We start from the raw sequence: 25,255 nt of genomic DNA, 5'->3' as shown, positions 1-25,255 counted from the left end.
AGGGAGAAAAAAAGATCAGGAAATATATATATATTTTGCATATATGTAATGCCTTTGTGATTTGGGTTTTTTTTTGTAAACTAGCTTATATTGGGATTTTTTTGAGAAAATTTTTTTTGAGAGAAAACTCAAAATTCTCAGGAGTGTAAAAGGCTATTTATAAATGTGTCCCTGTGTGTGCATACATATGTATGGGCACGTGTCTACAAATGAATAAATACACATAGGTGTGAGTATATATGTATATATTTGGGTATTTTTTAGTGGAGGAAAATGGCTGTTTTGCAGCCATTGCTCTCAAGAGTTATAGCAGAGAAAAACATGTTAATAATATTGCATGATGCTTAGATGACATGACAGCACGCCTTTCTGTAGCTGTTATGCAATAAATAATGTACTAAGTCTTTTAACATCAATGTAAAATGTTTTCAGTTTGTAAATTTTGGAGCAACCAGGTGCTAAAAAGAACGATTCAATTCTGCTTTTATTAGTATTGGGCCAGTTAGTATACAGGGAAAAAAGTACAATTAAAGCTGTTCTGTACCATATGCTGCCCGCAGCAACTTAGACAAGGTCAAAGCTAACATTTGTAAGTCAGGACAAATATAAGATCATCTGGAAAATCTCTAGGGGTACGCGGCTGTGGACATTGAATAAAGAGAGGTAGTAAACACTGGTCAGCTGGATTTTTTTTTTTCTGTTCCTCGCCCTTCTCTTTCCCCTCCCCATCCCACTAAAAAATGATGAGTTACAATGCCATCAGCCCAAGAGAGTTTTCCCTGCTCCACTCCATTGGCTTGAACTGCCAATCTACTGAGCAGTGGTCCCCTGCCAGAAGGGTGTCTTGTCTGCAACAAGCTTTATTGATGCTTTAAAAGTGAAGGTTATGTCCATTTCCTTGGGCAAATGAAAGCAGCTAGGGATGGGATCAGGTGCTGTATTGGACCGATGTATATTTCTCAAAATGCGAGCACCAAAGAGTAACACACCCCTGTTTGCTTTCGTAATCACGTGCATGTTGAAGTCCGTTTGTAGAAATATAATAGTCTGTGTCGGAGCTACAGAAACTGAGAGTACTAGCGAGTTCAGAGAAGAGATAAACAAATGCAAAAGATAGCATTATATCTACTACTACATCTTCCTGTGGTCAATACTGGTGATGGGGATTCCTACCACGGCTAGAATAGCCTTCTGAAATACAGGGAACAGGTTAAGAAAACAAGCTGATTAGTTTCAACTTTTCCATTTTGTGTTTCCTTAAAATCTGAATTTAATCAGGAATTTTTGAAGACTTAGTTGTATGCATCCTTTAGTAACAGCGTAGTTCGAAGAGCGTGGGGAAGAGATTTTGCTTAGCAAATAAAATACAAAAAAAATCTTCAAGCATTATATACGCATATGTATTTCTGGTGTCATTCCTGTTGCCTTAGCTTCTCTTTCCTCCCCTCTGTGCCTTACACTACAATTAAAAAAAATAAAATAAAATCAAAAGGACAGACCAAAACGTTTCCATATACTGAATTTGGGATTTTTGGTAAGTTTGCCTATCACTTTTTAACGTGACTTTAAAATTCTCATTTATTGGGGAAGAAGCTAGGAAGCGTTTGTGCTATGGATCATTGCAGTGGGATTCTGCATTTCAAAAATACCCAAATAGGCATGTATAGCATGCCTAAACTGCATAAACATTTATTTAAGATGGAATTCAGTTTAGCTACTTCAAGGATTTTGAATTTTATACCATCCTTAAAAATTATGGTTGGATTTGCAGGCAAGACTGATGCTCTGTTCTTTTAAAGGAGTGTTTTATTTTCATTCTGGGTGGCGAGAAGAGTGTTTAAAATGTATGAACCTTTACACCTGGTATTGGAAACAAAAAGTATGATAGAGGATATGGTATACTGATCTTGTGTGCTAGGGCTCTTCATTTTATGATCTTGCTTAAATATCAACTAAACAAGAATTGAGGGTGGGTGGGTTGGTTTTTTTTGGCAGCTTCTGTCTTGCTGTAAAGGGGAGCATGGAAAACTATAGTTACTATTCTACATTCCTGAAGTTTTAGTACATGATTTTGTCAGAAATATAATAAACATGAAAACAAGTTTCCTTTTCCCAGAGCTGCCTTTCAGCAGAATTAGCTTTTGCCACAAAACCTGCAGATAATACACTGTAAAATTATGCCACATGTACAAATCATTCATCAGTGCGCACTTGCTTAGTGCATGACTGATGCTGATGGAATGTAGATAGGCTACTTAGCAGAGTTTACAAGCTACAGAATAGGTTATCCATCTCTACTGGTTTCAAAAAATTCTCTGTCTCCAGCAGCTTGATAAATATTTTCCCGAACTTCCAAGAATTGTTAATAACTAGGCTTAAATAAGTAACATAATTCATAATTCCATAAACGGTATGCGTGATGGGAGCCTTGGTCTTGAGATAGCATGAGCTCATCGGAAGTAAGGTTTGGTTGCTTCATTGCTGTTTTTTAATCTGCTTTTAATATTAATATTAAACATTGATAAATATTTAAGAATTTGAAACAGATTATGGGAAAATTGCCTGAGAGTAAGTATGCCAACAGGAGGACTCTTAAGTGTTATATTTATTAAATGCCTTTATAGAATGCGACTTGGAAGTTTTACTTAGCATAAAATTTGGTAAACCCAGATCTTCAAATTAATATTCATGTTATTGGCACTTGTATTAGTAAACAGATGCACATTGTTAATCCTTTGATATGTTTTAGATATATTAGGTCTGTGTAACTTTCATGATAGTGTTCATTATGTATGTTAATCACCAGGGCAGATTTCAGAACTGGATGATGCATTTGTTTTGCTTAAACCTGTAGTACAGATAATGTCTTCTCAGCTCTGTTCTGAAGTCAGCTCCCACCACTACTCCTCAAAAAAAAAAAATCTTAGTTGTCATCCTGCCTTTTCCACTGGAGAAGCATGTGGTGCTCAGTTGCTGGCTAAGGCTAAACCACGACACCAATTCAGGGTGCGGAAGAGACCGATATGAGTCTCTGACTTGATGTCCTTTGCAACTCATTTGTCCAACTTCCCTCTGCAGAGGCTATCTACCCTTTAGAAGCACTGCAGCATTAGGATTGATGTATATTTTAGCACAGCTCCAAAAAAAAGTCGAGTCCTCCACTTGATAAGTCATGTAAAAAACCTGGTTTTGGCATGTGTTTATCGGAAGGGAATTTCCCATTCATAATCAGAGAGTGTTTTGCTTGTCAGCATGGAGACACATCCGATGCCTTCGGGCGCAGTGCGTTTAAGGGGATTAGAAGATGGGCTCCTCTTCTACCTGCTGGAGACAACCCTCTTCAAGGAGACTCTGCAGACAGGCTGACCTTTTAACAGTATTCCTTGTCTTAGTGGGAATGTCAGCCAGGAAAAACTGGTTTGATGCCTCCTGGATGTCGCTGTTATCAGTTTAATAGCTAAAAGAGGCCGTCTTGAGCAGCCACGTCATACTTATAACTGCCTTACTCAGCTGTTGCAGAAGAGAGAGCCCTTTAACTACGGCACAGACCGGGGAGCTGCTGCACAGCCATGCAAGCCTCCTGCAGGCCAGCAGCCACAGAGGCTATGTTTTGCTGGATAGGGGTCCTAGTGCATCCAGGGCTTTCAGAGTGAACAAACTAGTTGCCCTGATATATCGCTTCCCTTTGTGCCACCTTTTTTTTAATCAACTTTGTATTTAAAACCTTTGTATTTCGCATCTTGTGGACTTCACGTTAATCTTAGTAAATTTTCTCCTTTGCTTTTAAATTTTGTTTGTAGTAACACAACATAAAAATTATGATTAGGTCATCAACCAGGAAAAAAACTGGCGCTCATCTGCAGGTGATCAGATGACATCAGAGGCCTGGTTTTAATTTGTGGGTAGTTCTGATTGTAACTAAAAGAGACTTGCTCCTTTTGTGGAATTGGCTGGCTATTTCCCCACATCTGGAGTTAATGAAGTCTTTGAGACCACATCAGTTGTGTTTTGCCGCAAGAACCCTTTGATCTGAAAAATCTAGACTGGCACAAGTGCAGCTTCATAACATCGCAGCTATGTTTTTGCAGGCTATAGTTAAGATACCAAAACAAGGAGAAACTATATAAAGTTATGTGTCTGTGCAAGGACTTTCATGTAGCTGTTTGGAAGGGCCTCTTTTACGTTAATATAATTCATAACATTTTTATTACATTAATGGCTTGTACATATGTATCTGTAAATGATATATTTGTAGGCGTTTTTCAGTTTAATTTCCCTTTTAGTGTTTAATCAGTTTTTATAAATCATCCAATTATGTAAAATGTTAAAATTTCAGTCTGAAGCTTGTATTTACAAATCTCATTGATAACATTACAGTTTAAAAGTAGTATAATTTGTCATTGTAGGTGATTTTGCATTAATCAGTGTACATCTCCGTGGCAGTGCTAAATGTCATAAAGCTTTGTTTCCACTGCTGTCCTGTGACAGTGATAGATTATCCATCAGCTGTAGCACATGCTGCGTTATTCTGCATAACAGAGAACTTGTAAATTAAGCCCAGTTTTGCCTAATATGTTTGCAGTCTTATGAGTGCGAGTATTTACAATTTGACAGAGTGACATTTCTGTTAAAATATGTCTGAGGCATGGAATATACATGCATTCATCATAATAGTAAATACATATGTACTGTTAACATTGCTTATAACATATATGTTGTTCTGTCACTCAGGTTTGGTAAGCATCTCTATTTTACATTTATTCCATACATTGGAAATCTGGAAGTAAAATACTGAACAAAAGCTCCCCGAAAGGCTTTCTTTCCCAAAATTTTTTTCCTTTATTTTGATTAAAAAAAAAAAAAGTTAGAACAAGCATGCAACTAAAAGTCGTAAGTTTTCCACTTGACTCCTTTTTTTCAGGTGTCTTTTTACCTGCCGCCGTTTTCATTGCATGACTTGTATCGACAGCTATGCCCTGGCTTCATTCCTTGTGCCCTTGTCCTGATTCCATCATACTGTAGTTTGATAGATTTTATTGAAATTCTGTTGATGTAAAACGAGTCTAAGAGAGTGGTAAATCAGTCCCTCTGATAGAGGAGAGTGCTGTCTGCAGGCACATGCCCAGCCATTTGGTCTGACAACAGCAGGCTAGAGAAGCATTTGGGAGTGGGGAGGAGGGGTATTGGTATGCAAATGAAAGCGGGACTTGCCCACTTCACTTTCTAAATATCCGTATCGGAACAATCGCTCTCCGGGAGAACAATGGTTCTCTTTCAGGGAACTTACGCTTTTTTTGTTGGCCGGCTTGGTTTTCCTGGCCCTTCTCTCTCTTGGTAAACAACATCCCAGAAAGACAAGGGAGGGATGTGAATGTTGGAGATACGTGCGTGTGCTTGTATTTCCATAGGAAGGGATAAAAACACTAACTTTTGAATTTTAGGGCATAGTGCACTTTGTAAGTTGCATTATGTAAGCTTTGAAGTTTTAAAATTCTTAATATATGCGTTTGTGAAGGCTTATGTATTTACAAGTAAGGTGCATGATTAAAAAATAAAAATACTGCATTTTTTACTTTGTAGCAAAGAGATGCTCTGGTTTCAATGTTACATTTTGATACTTTGCTGCCATATTTGTTAATTTTTTCTTTTAAAGATTTTTCTTTTAACGTACACTAGTCATATTGCGGTATTCAGTATATTGACGAAAATACTGTTATGAAGAAATAGCATTGCTTAGAACAACTAACGTTATGGGTAGAGTCCCTGAGTGTATGAATACTGGCTTTGTTGATTGGACTTATTTATTCCTGAATATGCTTTATATTTCTTCTTAGAGTCACTGCGGTGAAAGACTTCTAATCCTTATGTTTATTTGGCATCTTACAATTTTTAACTTGTTAAGAAAATTCGTTGTTTGTAAGTTGAGAATGGCCATTCCACTGTGGTGTTACACTGGAAAAAGAATGATGCTGGTTTTCTTTAATGTTAGGCCAGTGTGAAAATAATTTGCTCGATGTTGCAGTTTTAAGATTATTCCTCAGGACTTGAATTGCATACATTTTTGATGACTATACAAAGGCGTGCAAGTTTCTGAATGGACGATACAATGGTTGCATTAAAATCTTTCTGTTTGTCACTGGATGTTCTTTTTCTGTCTGATTGTTGGGATGCCAGCTAATTAAATATTCAAACAGGCATACAGTTGTTTTAAAATAAAATTTGTTTGGGGCCCAGTTGTTTTATCTTGCTTTTTTTATCTTGAGCAACAAGTCTGTGCGAGTCACGCACTTAGAAAGCAAAATCAGCATTCAAGCTTTTATCAGGCCACCTGGCTGAGTTGGCACACCAGAAAGTGTGTTGTTAGGATCATTCTACTGTAGTTCCTCTGTACTGTGGCAACTTGCTAAAAAGCAAATAAAACAAGGGCAACAAACGTTGCAGCTTGCTACACTGTTCTTTTTTCATTTGTGCTTTCTATCTGTGTCTGCATGCTGTTATGGGTTTTTTAATGCACGACACCCAAATATTACTAACCTGCTTTTATTGCTCTCCAATATTTAGGTGTATGCACCATCCCCGAGTTCTGATGATTTCAACAGAGAATCTCCAAGTTACCCGTCTCCTAAGCCACCAAGCAGTATGTTTGCTAGCACTTTCTTTATGCAAGGTGGGTAAAATGACTGTAAAAATATGGGTAGGTGTCACTTGTTCTTTAGGCAGAAATCTGCAGTCAGCCACTGTTGTACTGATTCATTGAGGAAGCGTAAAGGTAACATATTGTGCTAGAGCCTGTGATTAAGTTTTATATACTTTTAAAACAGTTAGATGAAGGGAGCTGTCTGTTGATTTAAAGTTTTTCTCATGACATTAATTGCTGACTGAAATTTAAGGGGATTATACACCAGGCCAGATGGACAGAATCCCCCATCCTTTGATTTGTAGGGGCTTCAGAGCAGCACACTGGAGTGATAGAGAAAAATGAGGTGAGGGCTTCTTGACTGTTCTGGAATTTGACTGTACAATATCAGCTAACAGTCTTAAGTTCTCAAATGCTTGTATATCCAGCATGCCAGGAAAAAAAAAGGGGGGGGATTGCATTGAACAAAACGAGAGCAGAATTCATTTCCTCGGCCTCACATCATACAATTAGCTTGTACTGTAGTCTGACGAGGTTTTGGAGCACATTGAAAGCATAGTCTCTCAGTACGGGAATTTACAGAGCACTTCAGTTTGTGCTACAGAAGGGAAACTGCATTGATACACGGGTTTAAGGCTTATGTAATGTAGTAATTTCAGTTACTTAAATCTGCTATTATGAAATGTTTTTAATATTTTTATGGTACTAAGGTATTTTAGACTATAAATTGCTTATTTTAGGTTAATAGATGTTTTGCACTGTATGTTTATGTAATGAGCTCTGTTTAGCCAAACTTCTGTCCTCCACCCCCTTTTTTATTATTTATTTCAGTCTGGAATTTTTATCAACCCTCTTCATATAAATCTGGCCTTACTGAAGGTCTGTGTAATTAGCAGAAGTACTTGGTATTTTCTCAGCTGTGGTTGGATTGTATTTCAGCTATAAAGCCTCTGTTGGTTTTTTGTTTTTTTTATAAATATAGCAACAGTGTGGTGGCATGAAAATAGAAGACGCAGTATAAACTGGTCACCATTTCCCTGCTGATGTTAGCCTGAGTAGCTGAATTCTGTATTCTTTTAAAATAATTTTGTAAAGGAAATTAGAACTCAGTACTCTTCTTCACTAAATGTATTTTTCTTTTTTTCTTTTTTATTAAAAAAAAAAAGATGGGACCCACAATTCTTCTGACCTCTGGAGTTCATCCAATGGCATGAGCCAGCCCGGCTATGGTGGGATGCTGGGAGGCTCCTCTTCCCACATGTCCCAGTCCAGCAGTTACGGCAGCCTGCACACACACGACCGTTTGGTAAGATACACAGCACAGATTAATGTATTTGTATTTGTATATGGAGATCACAAGAATTCATTTCTTCTTTGCTGCTCGTGTATGTCAGTTAAAAACTCAGTTGTCAGAAATCACAAACTTACTGTATTAGATTTATGTCCTTTTATTTATGTCTGTTGTATAAATAAAAATCTGTGGCTGTATAGTGGTCTGTTCAGAGGATGGATGAGTCCTTTTCTTTAATAAAGAGCTGGGTGTTGTATATCTGGTATCCTAAAATATCAACATTTATTTAAAGACTACTTAATGTCTTATGTCTGTTTCTCTTCTTTCTAGAGCTATCCCCCGCATTCAGTCTCACCTACAGATATAAATGCCAGTCTTCCTCCAATGTCTAGCTTCCATCGTGGCAGTACCAGCAGTTCACCTTATGTAGCTGCCTCACACACTCCACCTGTCAATGGATCAGATAATATTCTGGGTAAAAAGTTCTTCCTGCTTTTTTTTAATTTTACAAGAAAATGAAATTTAGGGCTGCATGACACACAAAATCAGTAAGATTTCATTTATGGGATGCTTGTAGATCAGGGATACCATACCACTGTGGCATTTCGGTCCTCAGTATGGCTGAGATGAGGCAAATTGTTTTGCAGTCAGTTTAAGACTTGCTGGTTAGTTGCTTTCACAGCCAAGCCTATGCACAGGAGATTGTATCCATCTAACTTCATGGCAATTATCCTTCCATAGTTCAGTATATGTACATGTTCATATAGGTAGTTCTGGTGGTGTAGTTTTCAGAGCTGCTGTATCACCAAGGTACTGTGCAGGAGAAAGGCAGGGAGACTCTTTCTTTGGGGAGCTTGATAAACTGCATTGTAAATTCCTCTCTTAACTGATCTAGAGATTACTGAGTAGCATCTCAGTGGCTGGTTTAGTCTCTTCCGTGCTTACCTAGAAGGCATGAAATATAGGATGATCATCTGTTCCTTGTACATATTTGCACATCTTAAGATACAGCCGTAGAAATTACATGCTTGTAGACTCTCCTTGTCAGTTCAATATGATTTGTACTTAGCTTCATTTTAGGTAAGTGGAATTAGAGTGACTATATTGGCTTTGATTTGGGAACATGTTTTACAGTCAGATCTTTAAACAGAACCCAGTTAATGACTCTGCATGGGAAATTCAGGCTGGGAAATCCAAGTTTGCCACAAACTTGAAACAGTGAGTGTTGCATGATTTGGATTTCTGATGTGAACGGCTTACATGCACAGTAAATACAATTTTTTTGGCATTAGAAGTCGATAATTGGAGGAAGGAGATTCACTTTTAAAGGGTCTATCTTCTACAGTAAAGCAGATATTTCAGAGGATTCAGGTCCTTTCTGTGTTTCCAATTGGTAGGGCTTCAGACCTCTTGGCTTGATGGTGTGTGGAGCAAAAGGGCACGCAAAGCTGCTGACATGCAACTGAGAGCAAGGGTGACAGAAAACTTGGTGGACAGGAGCTTTTCAGGGATTTTCTAAAATAAAGATGAGAGTACAACACAGGGAATTAGAGCAGGGGGAGCAAGGAGACACACAAGGAACTCTTCAGTGAATTTGGCTTTAAGAATTAATGAAATGTGCAGCACTTTAGTGATAACAGTTTAGAAATGAGCTGCAATAATATATTTTTCTGATTTTGATTTTCTTTTCATATTTCATTAAAATTAGCCTGTATTCCTAGAAAATAATTTAAGTCTTTTTTCTAACTGCTTTCACTTGTTGGTCCTTAAGTTATCACGGTGATATTGTTTGACTTTAAAGAGAAGAGCATCTAAATTTAAATCTAATTGTTTTAATTAAATATTTAAGTATAATGAGAACTGATTCTGTTGACACTGACTTCCTCAGCATATCCGTTTTAAAAGTGGTTGCTCAACTGTACATGATGAATAAAATAATAAAAGTAAATAAAATTTCAGCTTTAAAAATAAGTGTTGGGTTTGTTTTCCACATTACAGGAAACAGAGGAAATGGTGCTGGAAGCTCACAGACAGGTGATGCGCTTGGAAAGGCATTGGCATCTGTAAGTAGCAGTTAGAATATTCAGATTTGAAAGACGTATTTTGATCATTGCATCCGTTATTTATGTGTTCATTCATTTTATAATATCAAATCAGGAGTTTTCATGTATGAAGTTAAAATGATACATATGATATATGATACAATGTTATATACTAGACAAATGTCTATAAAAAAGGCAAGTGGAAAATGCTTTTATCTGTTGAAGACATTCTGACTTCCTTTTTTTTTTTTAGGTGATGGAAAAATTTAGGCCAGATATAGTTTAGAAAGTTGTTTAGACAAAGTAAAAGATAATAATAAAAAGTTTAGAGTTGATTTTTATTTTTTTTTCTATAGTGTTCTAGTTAAAAGTAAAATATTTTTAACATTACTCTTAGAGCAGATCCTGCCTCAAGGTTTAAAATGTTTTCTCAGTGGCGTTATAAAACTGAGAGGTTTTGAATGCTGTGTTGTATAACTATGATTTATGGAACAGCCTTTAAAATGCTGTATGTGCATAAAGTTTAAACTCTTAACTCTTGCTGGAATAATGTAGATAATGTAAAACGTTGCAAGTATCTTCAGTCTAGTAAAAGCTCTGTTTACATATGCACGCAAACAGCAATTATTTTTGCATTAATACAATCAGATGTACTTTTTATAAAACAGTAATTGATACAGTATAGCAGAAATTTCAGAGTTAGGAGCGGTGGCTGGGGGAGCACTTTGTATTTCTTATACGTAGCAAATAGGGAGACTAAGTCTGATTTGAAGATAGAAATGACTACTTTGCAGCCCCAAGAGACCATTCCTGGGTTGGATTCTGCATCCCTCACCTCATACCAGTGAATGCAAATGTGCATATTCGTGCAGATCCTGTTACCCTTGCATCCCCCAGAGGGTCATATGTTAAAAGATTACGAGATCTGATAATGTCTGTAATGTCCATATTGGGTAGGAGAGCTCTGACCTGCTGGCTTCGAGGAGAAAAATGTCCCTGTTGCTTTTGGGGATTCAGCAAGTAGATAACAATTCACGAGTCCAGAGGGCAGTTAACACTCTCTTTTTGTCTGTTTGAGACCTGTCAGAAAAGAGCGGGGATCATTTTGATTCCTAGAAATAGCAATGCTTACATACTTCAGGCTGTTCATTACTCTGCAGATGTATTAGGATGTCTGCTGTTCTGCAGCCTGATGAAAATTTCTGTTGTTAAGTCTGACACACTGGCCAGTTTGACCTTCGGGACTTTGTGATGTTTTCCACTGCTCTCCTTTTTAAAATTATCTTCTCGTCCTTTCAGGTATTTTTGCCCAAGTCACTAGCTGAGAAAACCAGGCTGATGTTTTGAGGAAAAACTCTAAATATATTGCGAGTGGAAGTCAGGGCAGAAATGTTTAATCTAACTGGTGGGTGGGCTCTGGTTGTCATAGAAACTTGTTTCTGTCATCCCGTGTTGTTGCTTGGCAGGAGCAGCCAGGTCATTCCATAAATCATTTCTGTCATAGCTGATGGTGATGCATTCCATCTGCTCTATCAGTGCATGCCATAGTCTGCACACTTCAAATCCCTCGCCTCATCCATCTGCTTCCCCCGCACCCTGCAACACGCGCGCACCCAGCACACTTCTTGTGCTTGTTCAGCAAGGCACACCGCTCACGGCTGTGGAGAGGAGGGAGGTGGTCTCTCCTGTAGGTGAAGCTAGCGCACGTGAATTGTGATGGCTAGTAAACCAAGAATATTTTTCTGTTTGAACAAAGTTTTATTTAAGTACTGTGATTGTCATAACTTTTTTTTTCCCTAAGACGACGCTATATGCCTTTCTGTTAGGATTTTAAATGCTACCACTGCAACTGTTGAGAGGAATTTCTCGTTCTAAAATTCTGTTGATGTACATCTCACAATAGGCCTTTCATGTGCTAAACATCAGAGGATACAACATTTGTTCTTCAGTTTAGGTATTAAAGACCATACAGAATAGTATGTGATTAAACATGTAAGGCCAGATAATACATTTGCAAAGGTTCTTTTATTTTAGGTTTAAGCCTGGATAATTGTGGTCTTAATCTCAGGGTAGGCAAGAAAGAGAATTGTACATGAAAGTATTTACACAAAGTTCCCAAAGCCCTGTGGATTATGCATTAGTTTGGATAATGAACTAGTATAGATAGAAAGAAAAGAAAATCTGGGTATTCGTGCCATTTCTAATGTGTTTCCCTGAACATTTGCCAAACAATAACCCTTTAAGATTGTGCCCATGGAGGGTTATATGGCAGGAGAAACATCTGGTTTATTTCATTGCCTAATGCCAAATCAAAACACTTGGTCTTTAATTTAGAGGAGATCAAACAGGAGGACTGTTTAACTTTGTTGATTATATCAGACCTCTTTGTGATAACTTGTGTTTTGATTCCTACCTCAGAACTAGGGGAAAGGCCTTTGTACGGTCTCCGTAGTTAAATAGCCACTGGTCCCCTCACAAAAGAAAAGAAAATGTAGGGAAGTTGACTTCTAAAAGTAATTCATGAATTAAGTTTCTTTGTTGCTTTAGACTCAATAACATTAACATAACAAAGCCTAACTGAAATGTACACTGTAGTGTTTAAAAAATTGGACTAACAGCTCCGAGGTTTGGCTCTGCAGGCTCTCAATTGTGCAGCTTTTGTCTAAGAGCCTTTTCATTAGACCCTGGCATATTGGCACCCCGCTGATTGGAATGGACCATGACTGATAGGGGGAGGAGTCTCATTTGTTGCAGTAAAATGAGTCATGTTACCGTTTAAGCCTGGCAGAAGGTGTCAGGGTTGTTCATCATTGGTCATTTAACAGCACAGCGGCCAGGGACTGCATGCAGAATGAATTCTGACCTCGTTTTTTAGTTGTGGCTTTGGTATAATGTAGGTTTTCCCTCTTATAAAATACAGCAAAAGAAAGTCGGCCGGTAGAGCGGTGGAAAACAACCAGTTTCAAAGGAAACTTCATGGCCTTTGTTCTGACATCATTTTAATTTTCTGTATCTTCTCTGTCTGGAGCTCTCTACAGTTTCCATACTGACACCCAAGATTTATTTTTATACTGATGTACAATGCATGAATTTCCTACAGTGGTCTGAGGTAGTTCGTTCTTTTAAATATAGTCTCTTTCTAGCATGTATGAAAAGGAGGAGGTATTTCCATTAGGGAACTGATGGTCTTTTCTAATGAAGAAGTATGATAGACCAGGAAGGAGCATGTGGTCTATCGGGTCCTGGTTTTATCAGTTCAAAAGATACAATATGCAACTTAACCAAGTCCCAGTTTATTGTCAGCTAAATGCTGAAATGTCTTATTGTCTGTGTGAAGGGACATCAACCACACTGTCAGTGAAGATTTTTTAACTGCCATCTGATGACTAACAAATCCTGGTCTCTGCTCAAGTAAAACAGGTTTGAACTGATGACCTATAAAAATATGTTCTAAAATCCATAGTCAACCTCTAAACCTATTCAATTCCTTTCACAAAATGAATTTTCCAAGAATCTTGAAATTTTAAGTTTCAATTAAAGCTTTAAGCATTACGTCTTCTGTTTTTACCATTTTAATTACACTAATAGCAAGGAATGAATTGTTGCAGATTGAGGTTTAGTATCTTAAGGGAGCAATTGATATAGAAATAAGAGAAAAATTGTATGTGCTGCAATACATAGCAAAAGCAAGAAAATTTCAGATGGTTTTCGTTTGGTAGGTACCAATAGTAACTAGAGCTGAATGCTTTCTTGGTATTTTTCTCTTGTGAAGGAATAATTTTTAGCAGTCAACGCATGTTATCTTCTAAAACCTTTTCTCTCTCTAAAGTTTGGGAAGTCATTATTCCTCCGCATTTTCCTGAAGTTTTGTTTGTTATAATTATCTGTGTACTGTTAACTCTTAAGTATATCGTTCCCCTTCAACGATAAAAAGGCTGTAATTTCTACTGCTGTTAAAGTAGAAGGAAGATCAGTTATACTTGTGTCGCTGTGCTTATTTTGGCAGCTGCTTGAAAATGAAAGTTCTCTGGACATTTTTAGAGCCTTGAGTGTAATAAAGCAGAGCCGCGATTGAAGGTTCTAATTGGTTTTTTTATCAATCCAGTGTCAAGAGTGACAATTAAAAGCATGAAAAGGAACCCTAATAGCTTTTTTTTTTTTTACTGTGTATTATGGCATGTATTGATATACAGTCTCTTTCGTCTGTTGTTAGATTTATTCTCCTGATCATACCAGCAGTAGTTTTCCATCGAATCCATCAACACCAGTTGGATCACCATCGCCTCTTACAGGTAGAGACTAGCCATTTGTCAATAACTTGTTTGTTGTTTTGAAAACATCCTGTTTGGAATCACAGTGAAATCAGCAGTAGCTTCCTTGCATAATTACTACTATATTTTGTTTATTTTTTCCACTGTACTAAACTCAGATTTATAAATCCAGATCCTTAAATATTTTGTTACGAGCATGCACTTAAATCCTGGCAACTGGCTTTGAAAATTAGCTTATTAAAATAATCTTTGAAAACATTGAATGACCATATACTATCACAGCTATAAAGATATTTGTACAGATCTGTACCATTGGAGAGAAATAAAAGTGATTTGGTTCGGTTTTTTTTAAAGCTGTATGTTAAAACTCTGCGGCAGCTTTCAGTGACAAACACAGCAGATGTGTGTTCCCTCTAATGAAAATACAGTAGGCTATGAGACTATCCAATTTTTACACAGGATAGCTTTTCATTCGTATCTTTCATGAATGCTTTCATTCTATGGGAGAAGAATTTCTGGCATTTTTCAAAATAAATGCTCTGTATTGCAGCCACCTCTGTCACCTGTGCTTTGTGTGTTTGTAGTGTGAATGTGGGAAGAAGCATTCCAGTGTGGAGATGAACTGTGGGCAGCTGCCTACAGCTATTAGTGGGTAGTGCAGCTTTCACAGACACTGTGGCCTCAGCTGTCTAGTAAAAGTTGAACAGCTGTTCTCCATATAGAGAGGACTGTGAAAGCTCCATTGACTTAAATTTGTTGTTTAACAAAGAACTAGAATTACAAGCAAGATGATGTAACTTTAACCCTGTTCTTTCCTATAGTGCAATTTGTTAAATTATTTAACGTTTATACAACAGTCCGTTTTCCCATTCTCTGTTGTTTAATATATCCCTGCAGACTCCTGGCCGTTGGTCACTCTTTTGCAAGAGTGTTTTGCTTTTTATAAAAAAAATAAAATTAACTTACAGTGAAAGGTGTACAGAATGAGCTTAGCTGAACACTTTTGTAATCTAGATGAATAAATTAGTAAAGTTATTGCATGCAAAATGCAGTCATACATATGTATGTGAATATGCGTATCTATATATGCAATGTCACTCAGAAAACTTTCATCATTCATTCTTCACTCATGTTTAATGGACACTGTTCTGGTTTTCTGTGGACTTAATGGATTAATGAATATCTGACATGGCATACCTGAGCACCTGCTTTGGGCATTTTGTTTCTATAACTGAAAAAACCATGTTGAATTGAGTAACGATGGGATTAATGGGATTTTTGATTTAGTGATTACAGCTGACAAAAAATGTTTTGTGTATCCTTGTTATACTGAAAAGGCAGATCAGGCCAGAAAATTATTACTATTTTCTTTTTAACAACAAAGCAAATACTGAAAAGAGCTCTGTGGCTGGAAGAAAGAAGTTCTGACATTTCATAGTATTTAAAATTTTAAAGATCCCAGTTGGAGTTCCCTGATTAGGTACCACACCTAATTTTGTAAGTGAAAGCGCTAGCTAATTTCTGGTTTTAGAACACAAATTTGAGGTCCCTAAAATTTGGGTTTTCCCTTTGCTGTTGATGCCTTTGTCCGTTGGAACCTGTATCAAATGTAAAATTGTCCAAAATTTGCACTGTGATTTGTGTTCCTTATTCTGGATTCTGATGGCTAAGACAGTGGCAGATACAAGCAAATAATACTGAAATCCTTCTCAGGCGCAAACTTAGCATCTGCTTTACAATTACACCCTCCCACCCCAACCCCTTTAATTCTAGTGATACAGAATTTATCAAGCCTTTGGTAAATTGCTCCAGTAGTTAATTACCTTCATTTATGAATCTGGACTTTTATCTTTATTCCCAGATGAGTCACTAAGAACACAGTGAAGCACAATGTAAAGTAATTACTACTATATTTATTGCTATTTATACTCCTGGTAGCCATTTTGTGTCCTGACCCAAAAAGTTATTGCAGATAAAACAAATGTTTTATGTATACTAAAATAATATATTTTGGAGCATTTTTGCCTTCTTCGTGTTTTTCCTCTTTTGCAGTTAGTTCTTTGTTTATTTAGCATTCTTCTTATTATAGATTTGACTAAGTTATAATTTACCTATCCTTTAATTGTAAATTACAGTAGGAGCACTCTATTTGCCATTTAAAGCATTGAGAGATAGTAACTTCATGAGACACTTAAGTATATATGCTCATGTTTGACTATTTGGCTGGTATGTTACTGAATAAGGACTAACAACTTTTTTTTTTATTAATTTAATTAAAAGCTTTGAGAACAACATGATGAAAGCCCCCAAGTAGCGTGAGACAATAGTGTGTCTCATCTTCCCTGCCCTCATTTAATTTCTAATTTTACATAAACATGCCCAGAGCTAAGCTTCTTGCATAGTTTTAATGGTTGTGTATATGTATGTGAAGTTTATATACGGATCTGAATGGTGGGAGCCTTGGTATTTTAAGAATCCTTTGCCCAGGATCAGAGGTATTCAGAAGGGTTCGGTCGGTTCTGAGGATGCAAAACCAGCCCTCTGCTGACTCCGATGCGAGTGTGTATTTGAAAGGGGAGCCAGGGGATTAGTGTTGGGGAGACTCTGAGAGTAAGAACAATACTACAGTGATTACTATCGATGACCCCTGTAAATCCTAACACTTGCCTGGCTTATTTGTTTTTTCATGCTGCTATGTTGGTGCTGCACTAAAAGCTGCAGTTGTTAATTGCAGGGCTTGTGGTGCCAGGATGCTTTTTAACATAATTGGTGGATTTCATGCACAAACTTCTAAGAGGGGGAGTGGAATGAGGAAAGCAGGAAATCAGTGCCATCTGGCAACCTGCGCAGACATGGAGACAGAGTATGCCACCGCTCATAAAGAGCACTAGCATTACTAGAGGTGTGATTAAAAACTGCAGGTTGCAGTTGGGCTGTTCGTTTGAGAGGAGGAGGAGTTGAGTATTCCCTCCCCCCTTTTCTTTTTGTTTCCTTTGTGAGAAGTCCCACTCAGAGTTTTGTTCTGGGCTTACATTAAGGAAATAGTACCTTTTTTCATTTAAAAAAAACCCCAAACTCGTCAAACTAGATGCACAGGTGTTGAGTCTACTTGCTTTCTTTTCGTAACTGGTTGCTTTTCTGCTTAATATTCAGCTGATGCTTTATTGTAGGAAGTAGTATGCTCGATCCTGTTAGTAGTCAGCACTCATTAAAGCCCTGACTATGGTCTTGTCTCTGAAAATGGAGTTTTGACCAGATAAAAATTTGAGCATTACGCTGAGCCAAAATACTCTAAAGTTGTTTCATTAATGCTTTGCAAAAATAAGTGGGACTCCAAGCATTATTCCCAAGTTCAGGAATGATGACTATGCGGAGGGAGACTACAGATCCAGGCCCAGAGTAGCTGTGTGAAGTGAAAACTGGTAATTATAAGCTTATTCACTGATGTCATTATATTTTAAAAGAGAATTCCAGCACAGTCATGGCAGCTCTGGGCTTTTATGAAATTGAAGCTGGTTTATTTTTTTTTAATTAGAAAGGAAATATTTAGGTATTTTAATAGCTATGCAAGCTGTACTCTTTTTGTTAAATAAAACCCTTTCTTTAAAAGGTAACTACTTGCAGCTCTCTGAACAAAGGAACTGTAATGTATTAAACCTTTTCCCAGTTTCCCAGACATGCAGCTCTGGCTGTTATTGAAAGAACAAGCCCACAGGCTCTTCCTTTAATAAGCTGCTTTGACCTGTATGTCCATAATTTATTAATGTAATTGCTTTATTATTACATTTGTATGGCTGAAAGGAAGCTGTCTCTAATGGACATAGAATTTCATGTAGTATCTTTATAAAAGGTGCATTATTAGTTGGTGAGAAAAATACATGTTGTACTACTTCAGGCTTTGTTTTAAAAGTACTGCTTTATTAGTTACTGCATTTCACATCTAATTATTTCTAAATTTTACATAGTAATTAGGTGTATTTATGTCGGATTAGAATGGATATGTATTTGAATTTCCAGTGTATAGGTAATATGGATATAATTGTCAATTTGTGGCACAGTCAATGATTCGTTAGCTGCCAATTTACCTTAAATATAACTGAAATAACAAATGGGAATAACTTAGGTGTATTTTTACTCTGCTGAACTTGGAAAGCATTATATTCTAAAATGGTATAGTGTAGAACTAGACAAGATAGATAAAGCTTTTTAGATCTAGTTTTAAGTTTTCTTATTTAGTAGAGAAGCGTCATAAAAATGGTTTTCCGGTTATCCTTAATTCAGTGTCTATTTGATTTCTTTCAATATTTTTGTTGTGTATTTTAACACTATTAAAGATACGTCTACATATAGTGAACATAATCTGAAGAAGAAAGAATTCTGCAATCTTTTTATGGTGACACTGGCAGAAGGCAGGTATTTCAGATACAGCGTGTGTGTGTTTAGTCCACTTTTTAATGTTGAAGTACTTTGAAGATGTCACTGATTTGTCATCGATAATATGTCTAACCGTACAGATGCCAGGATATAAAAATTATCCCACAATAAGGCAGAATGAAGGAATGTGTCCTCCTTTGTATACCCATATGTTAGCTTACCTTTATGCAGAATATGTTGGTTTTAATTACATTGAGAAATACTGTGTCTCTGCTTCCCACTTATGCTGCATAAATCTGTGCGTTAACCTAGACAATTTTGACAGGTGCCAGTCAGTGGTCTAGGAGTGGAGGACAAGCCCCCTCATCTCCAAACTATGAAAACTCTCTACACTCCTTGGTAAGAATTGTTGAAAGTAACATAGTACTTTATACCTAAGAGTTGAAGGCTTGGTTTTGTATAAATCCTGCATATCATTAAAGGAAACAGTAGGATAGCATTACAAATGAATTCTTTGCTAACAAATGGCCTGTTCAGTTGAACAATATAAGACGTGCAGGGTGTGTCTTTCACCATCTGTTCCCTGGGCATCAGGCTTCTGTGCTGAGGACAGCTGGTGCTAAAGCACTGTTACGAGATTCTGGTACCTTTTCACAAATCCATAGCTAATTCTTATCTAAAGTTCAGTCTGGAGAAAAGATAAAGACTTCATGCCTTTGCATTTACTTGTCCTTCCCCCTCTCTCCCTGAAATGGTAGTCTTTTGGGCTTGTTTTCATTACGCTGTCATTAAAGTATTAATATATTTTATTTGTAATTATTGTTACTGGGGAACGTTCATTTATTAATGAAACATTTTACAGAAAAACACACAGGAAATAATCTACAGTGTTGTAAATTTTCTTCTTTTGAAGATTCAGCAGAGGATTTAAGTTACTGACTTCTTTCTTAAATTTCTGATACAGCATCGGGAAGGAAAGGGGAAAAATTTGAGGGAAGGTTTTGATAACCTGTTAATATTTCTAGTTTCCACAGATGTAATTTCTTTTTTTCTGTCTAACAAGAATAAGTTTAAGCTAAATCAGTTTTTTCTTCAATGTTTTTGCAATTAAATATAATTGATACGTACACCTTAGAATCCTAACATAACTGCAGTGTTAAATATTAGCCTTTTCTTATCTTAATATAATCAGATCTCTGTTGCATTAACTTGACTAACAATTTATTGCTGACATGCACATCAGCTGTTTCCTCACCTCTTTTTTGAATTAATCTTAACCTGTGCTTTGCTTCCTGTTCTGTCTTGACTTTGCCAGAAAAATCGAGTTGAACAGCAACTTCACGAGCATTTGCAAGATGCAATGTCCTTCTTAAAGGATGTCTGTGAGGTACTATTTCACTTTAGATGGTGCCTTTTTCTGTTTCAATTAATGCTTCTTTCAGATTCCCCATTAAAAACTTAAATTAGTGTAGCGTATGACCCATCTTTTGACTCCAACATTCTGCTATTTCAGTTTCTAGAGAGCTGCAATGTCAGAATTGGTTTTGCTTTGGGGTTTTTTTGGTCTTTTTTTCTAAAGGAAAGTAATTTTAAGACAGACTTTTCTGCAGTAACATACAGAACTTGCTTTTATTTCTGAAATATCTAATCTGTTTAAAGATCCATTTTAGAAAATGATAACTTAGTTTTGTCCAGTTTTTTTGTAATACAGGTTCTCAAAAAGCCACTGCCTCTCTTAATTGTTACCAACGTGGTGAGGCTGATTTTATGATCATTCTTTCTCATCCTGTATTAGATAGCTTATTTTGTAGCACTTCCTTTTTTCTTGTTCATGCCATGTAATAGAAGCTGAGTAACATTAACCTTATAATTAGCTTCACTTTAAAAGCTGCCACCTATTTGTGGAATGAATGCTATCTCGAGCAAAATCTCCAGATATCTTTTCTTTTTCCTGTTTGTTTGTAGTGCTGGTAGGTGCTTTCAAAGTCTTTTGATACCGCATTTCATCTTCTATCTTTAATATCTCCGAGGTAGAAACTGTTACGGTATAATGAGTCTGCAGATCTATTCAGTAATGACTTACTGTCCCTCTTAAATCCCAACAGCAGTCTCGAATGGAGGATCGCTTGGACAGACTCGATGATGCCATTCATGTACTACGAAATCATGCTGTGGGGCCTTCAACAAGCCTATCAGGTGGCCATGGAGATATACATAGTTTATTGGGACCATCCCACAATGGGCCAATTGGAAGCCTGAACTCGAATTATGGAGCATCTAGCCTTGTAACAACCAACAGACAAGCATCAATGGTAATGATATTTTTAAACATGTATATATTTATGCAAAGCAATTACAGCTGATGCATTTAAGTTATCATAGAGCCTAGTGAGTTAAAAGTGGACTGTAAGATTAGTATTTATCAAGAAGAAACTACTCAAGATTCTTGTGGAGGAAAAGATGGCAGACAGCTTGCACCTGCTATGGGTTTCCAATTAGAGGGTTGGGGTGGGGGTGGGCAGAAATGAGGGGGAGGAGAAAGATGGGAAAACTTAGACTTTGGCCTGGTCAGTGGCCCATAAAATCCTGCTGTGACCATATGCAGAAAGCCGAAACTTTCGGCTGAGAGCATTTCAGCTTATACATGCATTTTTTCCAGATGTGTAATAATTGGCAGAACAGTTTTCTCCTTGAAATGGTGAATAGGGAGATTGAATGGGAAAAGCAGTCAAGAAGGACTGAATTTCAAGTGTTCTGGTCTGGAAAAGCTGTTTATTGTAAATTGGAACTAGTCTTCAATAGCAGATGCTGGCAGAGGACTGGGAGGAAGCTGTTGGAATGTGGAACCATAGTGTGCGCAGGCTCAAAATTTAAACTTTTTTTTCTAAATGAAAAGGAGTTTGAGCACAGCTGTAGTGTAAGTAACAACGAAGAGGAAACAACTTTTAGATTAATCCCCAAGAAGAGTGAAATAATTCAATCCATCTCTTTTAGGTTCTTTAAAAATGTGAACTGTTCTGAAAAAATGTCGTCGAGCTTTTCATAGATCAGAAATATGTTAAAAGCATTATACAGTAAACGAAATCTATTTGTAGCGTTGCTCACTTCCCTTTTTCTTCCTTTTCATTCCTCCCTTCTCAAAAATGCTTAAAGGAAAAAGAGCTTTTTAAAACATGCTTATTTTAGTGGTGCCATGTGTTTGCATGTTTACAGCGTAATTTTAAAGAGCAGTTACATGCTGTGAAATTTTCTGTTATAAAACAGATTCACAGCTGGGTACTGTGTGATCAAGGCAAAATTTCACCTATCATCAAAATAATTAGGTACCCCAATTGCTGAAGGGTTTGTATTCTATAAAACAGAATTAGTTCCAGGCTCTCCCATTCGCACGTCACACATCCATTTATATTAATTTCAGAACCACTGCAGTAAACATCAAAAAGAACTGGTTGCTTTCTATAAGCTGCGTGTGTCTGGGGGCTTTTGGGGAGGGGGGTACTTTCCAAACACATACCCAACTTTAGGTTTCTATACAAGTTCACAGTTACTTTTAGTAATGAAGGAAGTGATGCATAAATACTTTAGATTTTTTTTTAATACTGCCTCATAATTAATATTTAAAGAATGTTGTTAAAGGGAAAGTTTTACAGTGTTCTGGGGTAGACTGAAATTTGGTCATACAAAAGAGAACTCTTTTTTTCCTAAGTCTTAATGATGTGGGGTAAAGTTGACTGACTGAAATTGCAGTGACAAAATTGTCCTCTGACTTGTGGAACCTTCCGATGCTGCTAAGCCAGGTATAGTCAAATGCAGATAGTGCCGAAATGTACATAAAAATCTCTGTTTCCTTTTTTAAACTAAGCTATGAGAACTATTTTATCAACTCAATTTTAATCAAAATAGGTGACAGTGGAAAATGACTCTCAAAATGAATAAAGGTTCCTTGGTCTGCTGTAGTTTGATGTAGTTGTGTAACTTCAGTGTAATATAGACTTGACTTAATCATCTAATGATCGATCTGCAGTTTTGATTGAAGGATGCTTGATGTCTGTTAGAAATAAACTTAGATTAGGAAAATGAAAAAAAGATTTGCTTTTCTATTTCATCCTCACCGGCTGAAACAAGCTTGCAGATCAGTTTTGGCTTGAAAAGTGAGTCAGCTAAAGAATTTCTTGGATTAACCTTAATTTTGTTACATCAGAATAATTGGCTCCAACAGAAGGCATCCTGTCGTGGCCTTGCCCAGTCCCCAGAGAGTGCCCTTTGACATCATTTGCAATTGCAGGAACTCAGCATGACTTAGGATGGAGTCCTGAAATATGTACAGAGCAGAGTTTGGCACATCTGGCTGTAGTGGAAACCGAGTGGTTTATTAGTGATGACTGCATTTCAGTAATGCCCCCCAAGTATGAGGTGGAATTCTTACAGTATTGAATAATCAATTAACTTCAAACTGTACTTATTTATTATTTGTTTTTCTTTAAATAGTAAATGTAGGAGAGCAGACAATTTGACGCACGACCTGAACTATAAGATCTAGACTTTGTTCAGGAATTAAATACTGCTTTACTTTAGAGGACGTCCGATAAATTTAAAAAAAAATAATGAGTATTGACTAGCATAGTGAGAAATGTGAACATTGATAAGGGTGTTTGCCTATTTTTGTTTGACATGCTTGTAGGGTTTTTTGGTCAAGAAACGTTCATCGGGATTCAGTACTAAATGAAACTTTCTTGTGAAGGGAGGGGGGAATCTTTACACAAAACATTTCTGTTCTTTAGAAAAAAAATAGAAAAAAATATAAATTTAATTTCCCTTGAAGAAGATGATCTTGGCAGAAGGAGCTAGGAAATGAGTAATTTAACTCCTTTTTATGTAATTAGTGTAACCAGACATGGTTTTATTTTAACATTTGCTTAATTTTTGAGCCAGATTTATTTTAAAACTCTAGTTGACTTCATTTCCTGCTTGCTCTGAATGGTCTTGTTTTCTTTTTAGCTGGGCTGGCCATTAGACTTATTCAAATAGATTTTTAATATCTCAAACTCATCAAATATTTGCTAAGTGGCCTCTGAAGTTGATTTGTATTTTATTTCATGTATTATTGAGAAGTTAAGAAGTAATACTCTTTTTGTTCTTACTCAAGCTGCTTTTTATTTGTCATTGTAATACAATGGAAAAAGAACAGCCTGAATTGATTAAAAATAAATAAATAAAAGGCCTGGAAACTCAGTTAAGGAGATGAAACTCAATCCTTAAGTCATGGTTTTTTTTCCAGGTATAACAGGAATCTAAGAAAATTGGTGATCTCCCTCTTTCTACCCTGTGTGTGCTGTAGTATAAAAGCACGAACGGGCGGTTTAAGCTGCTTTGCCAACGCCAACCTCTGCTCTTGCTCAAAGCCCTGCCAGCGTTAGTATTTCTCCGCAGAGATTATGCTCCCACTGAACAGCTTTGAGCTGTCCGAAGTGTAAAAACCTTGATTCCAAAGCCCTTTTCATTGTCTTAATTATGTTCACCTTAGTTAAAATTATGTTAATGACCGTGGCCAAATTGACCAGCTAGTATCGCCTGAAAAGTGCATGTATCTTTAAATATGCTTAGATAAGTCCTGAAGCAAATATGAAAAAAGACTGATTTCCCCCCACACACACACACCCAGCTCTCAAAAGCTTTTATTGCTGAGTTCAAAATTCATAATCAAACTGAAGCGTGAGATGCAGAACCAGTGTTAACGGGACAAAGGTTGTCCTTTCCCCACGTGTCACTCTCAGTTCTCCTACATGCAGTAGTGTGTCATCAGTCACCATGTTTTGTCTCGTTTTTATTTAGTTGCCAAAAATACTTAATTGGTTTTCTGGTTTCAGATCCCAAATGTTATCACTTAAATCAACTGAAACAAGTTCTGCACTCATTTTTTTAAACTTACGAGTCTGAGTGTGGCTGCAGATTGTCCTACACGCAAGTCTGTCTTGAAATGCATAAGAATAAAATGCAGTTCACCTGGTAAATTACAACAACTTAGTCTTGCGTACATTCAGGACTACTGTTTTTCTCAAACTGTGGTTTTACTTCTGTGATTTGCTGAGAGCCCTAAATATGTATTAGATTGTCATTGTAATGTATCAAGGAAATACACAAAGGTGAGTGATTTAAGTATGTTTTTAACAAATGTGGTGTCTATGCTGGTTGCTTCTCAGATCTTTCTAAAATATTTTGCCTTTGCAACTGGAAACTTTAGTTTTATGCTGCGCGTATGAATCCTGGCTTTCCATTTGTCTTCCATTTTGTGTGCCTGAGGAGCGTTTAGGGTTTACTTAAGAGGGATCATGAAAATGAGGCTAAATTAGCGCGTGAAAGAATGAATTAACTCCAAGTTTGTTTGCTTGTAAAATTAAATCCTGCAAGCCGTTATTAGCAGAATACTAGAATTACAACGGGCCGGTTTTTTAATGAAGCACGTTAAAAGAACCGCCTCAGGACGCACGAGCAAGAGGCGGAAAACGTGAGAGAAACATTTGTGGGAGGAATCGGGTTACAAAGGGAGTTCTGCTAACGTCATTAGGCGGAAATAGTCCAGACCGCGGCTGCCAGCTCCTGCCCGGGCCGGGCGGCGGGGCTGGGAGGGCGCGCTCCGTAC

General features: G+C 37.0%; 1 protein-coding gene across 7 annotated transcripts in view; it reads left to right on the top strand.

Moving 5' to 3' along the window:
- TCF12 (transcription factor 12) overlaps positions 1–25,255 on the top strand; it is a 178,416-nt gene that overhangs the window by 139,265 nt on the left and 13,896 nt on the right. For 4 of the 7 annotated variants that reach the window (XM_009280361.2, XM_019472378.1, XM_019472380.1 and 1 more), the window contains 8 exons: positions 6,562–6,667; positions 7,804–7,943; positions 8,259–8,403; positions 9,927–9,991; positions 14,184–14,262; positions 18,941–19,014; positions 19,931–20,002; positions 20,721–20,927. In XM_009280361.2, the coding sequence (XP_009278636.1) occupies positions 6,562–6,667; positions 7,804–7,943; positions 8,259–8,403; positions 9,927–9,991; positions 14,184–14,262; positions 18,941–19,014; positions 19,931–20,002; positions 20,721–20,927 (888 nt within the window). The remainder of the gene's footprint in view (positions 1–6,561; positions 6,668–7,803; positions 7,944–8,258; positions 8,404–9,926; positions 9,992–14,183; positions 14,263–18,940; positions 19,015–19,930; positions 20,003–20,720; positions 20,928–25,255) is intronic. The other 3 variants (XM_009280362.2, XM_009280365.2, XM_009280364.2) reach the window with 3 other exon arrangements.

This window comes from Aptenodytes forsteri, unplaced genomic scaffold, assembly GCF_000699145.1.
Source record: "Aptenodytes forsteri isolate BGI_AS27 unplaced genomic scaffold, ASM69914v1 Scaffold83, whole genome shotgun sequence".
Classification (NCBI taxonomy): Eukaryota; Metazoa; Chordata; class Aves; order Sphenisciformes; family Spheniscidae; genus Aptenodytes; species Aptenodytes forsteri.
The sequence above is the reverse complement of the archived record's forward strand: the minus strand, read 5'-3'. Positions and strand labels throughout refer to the sequence as shown.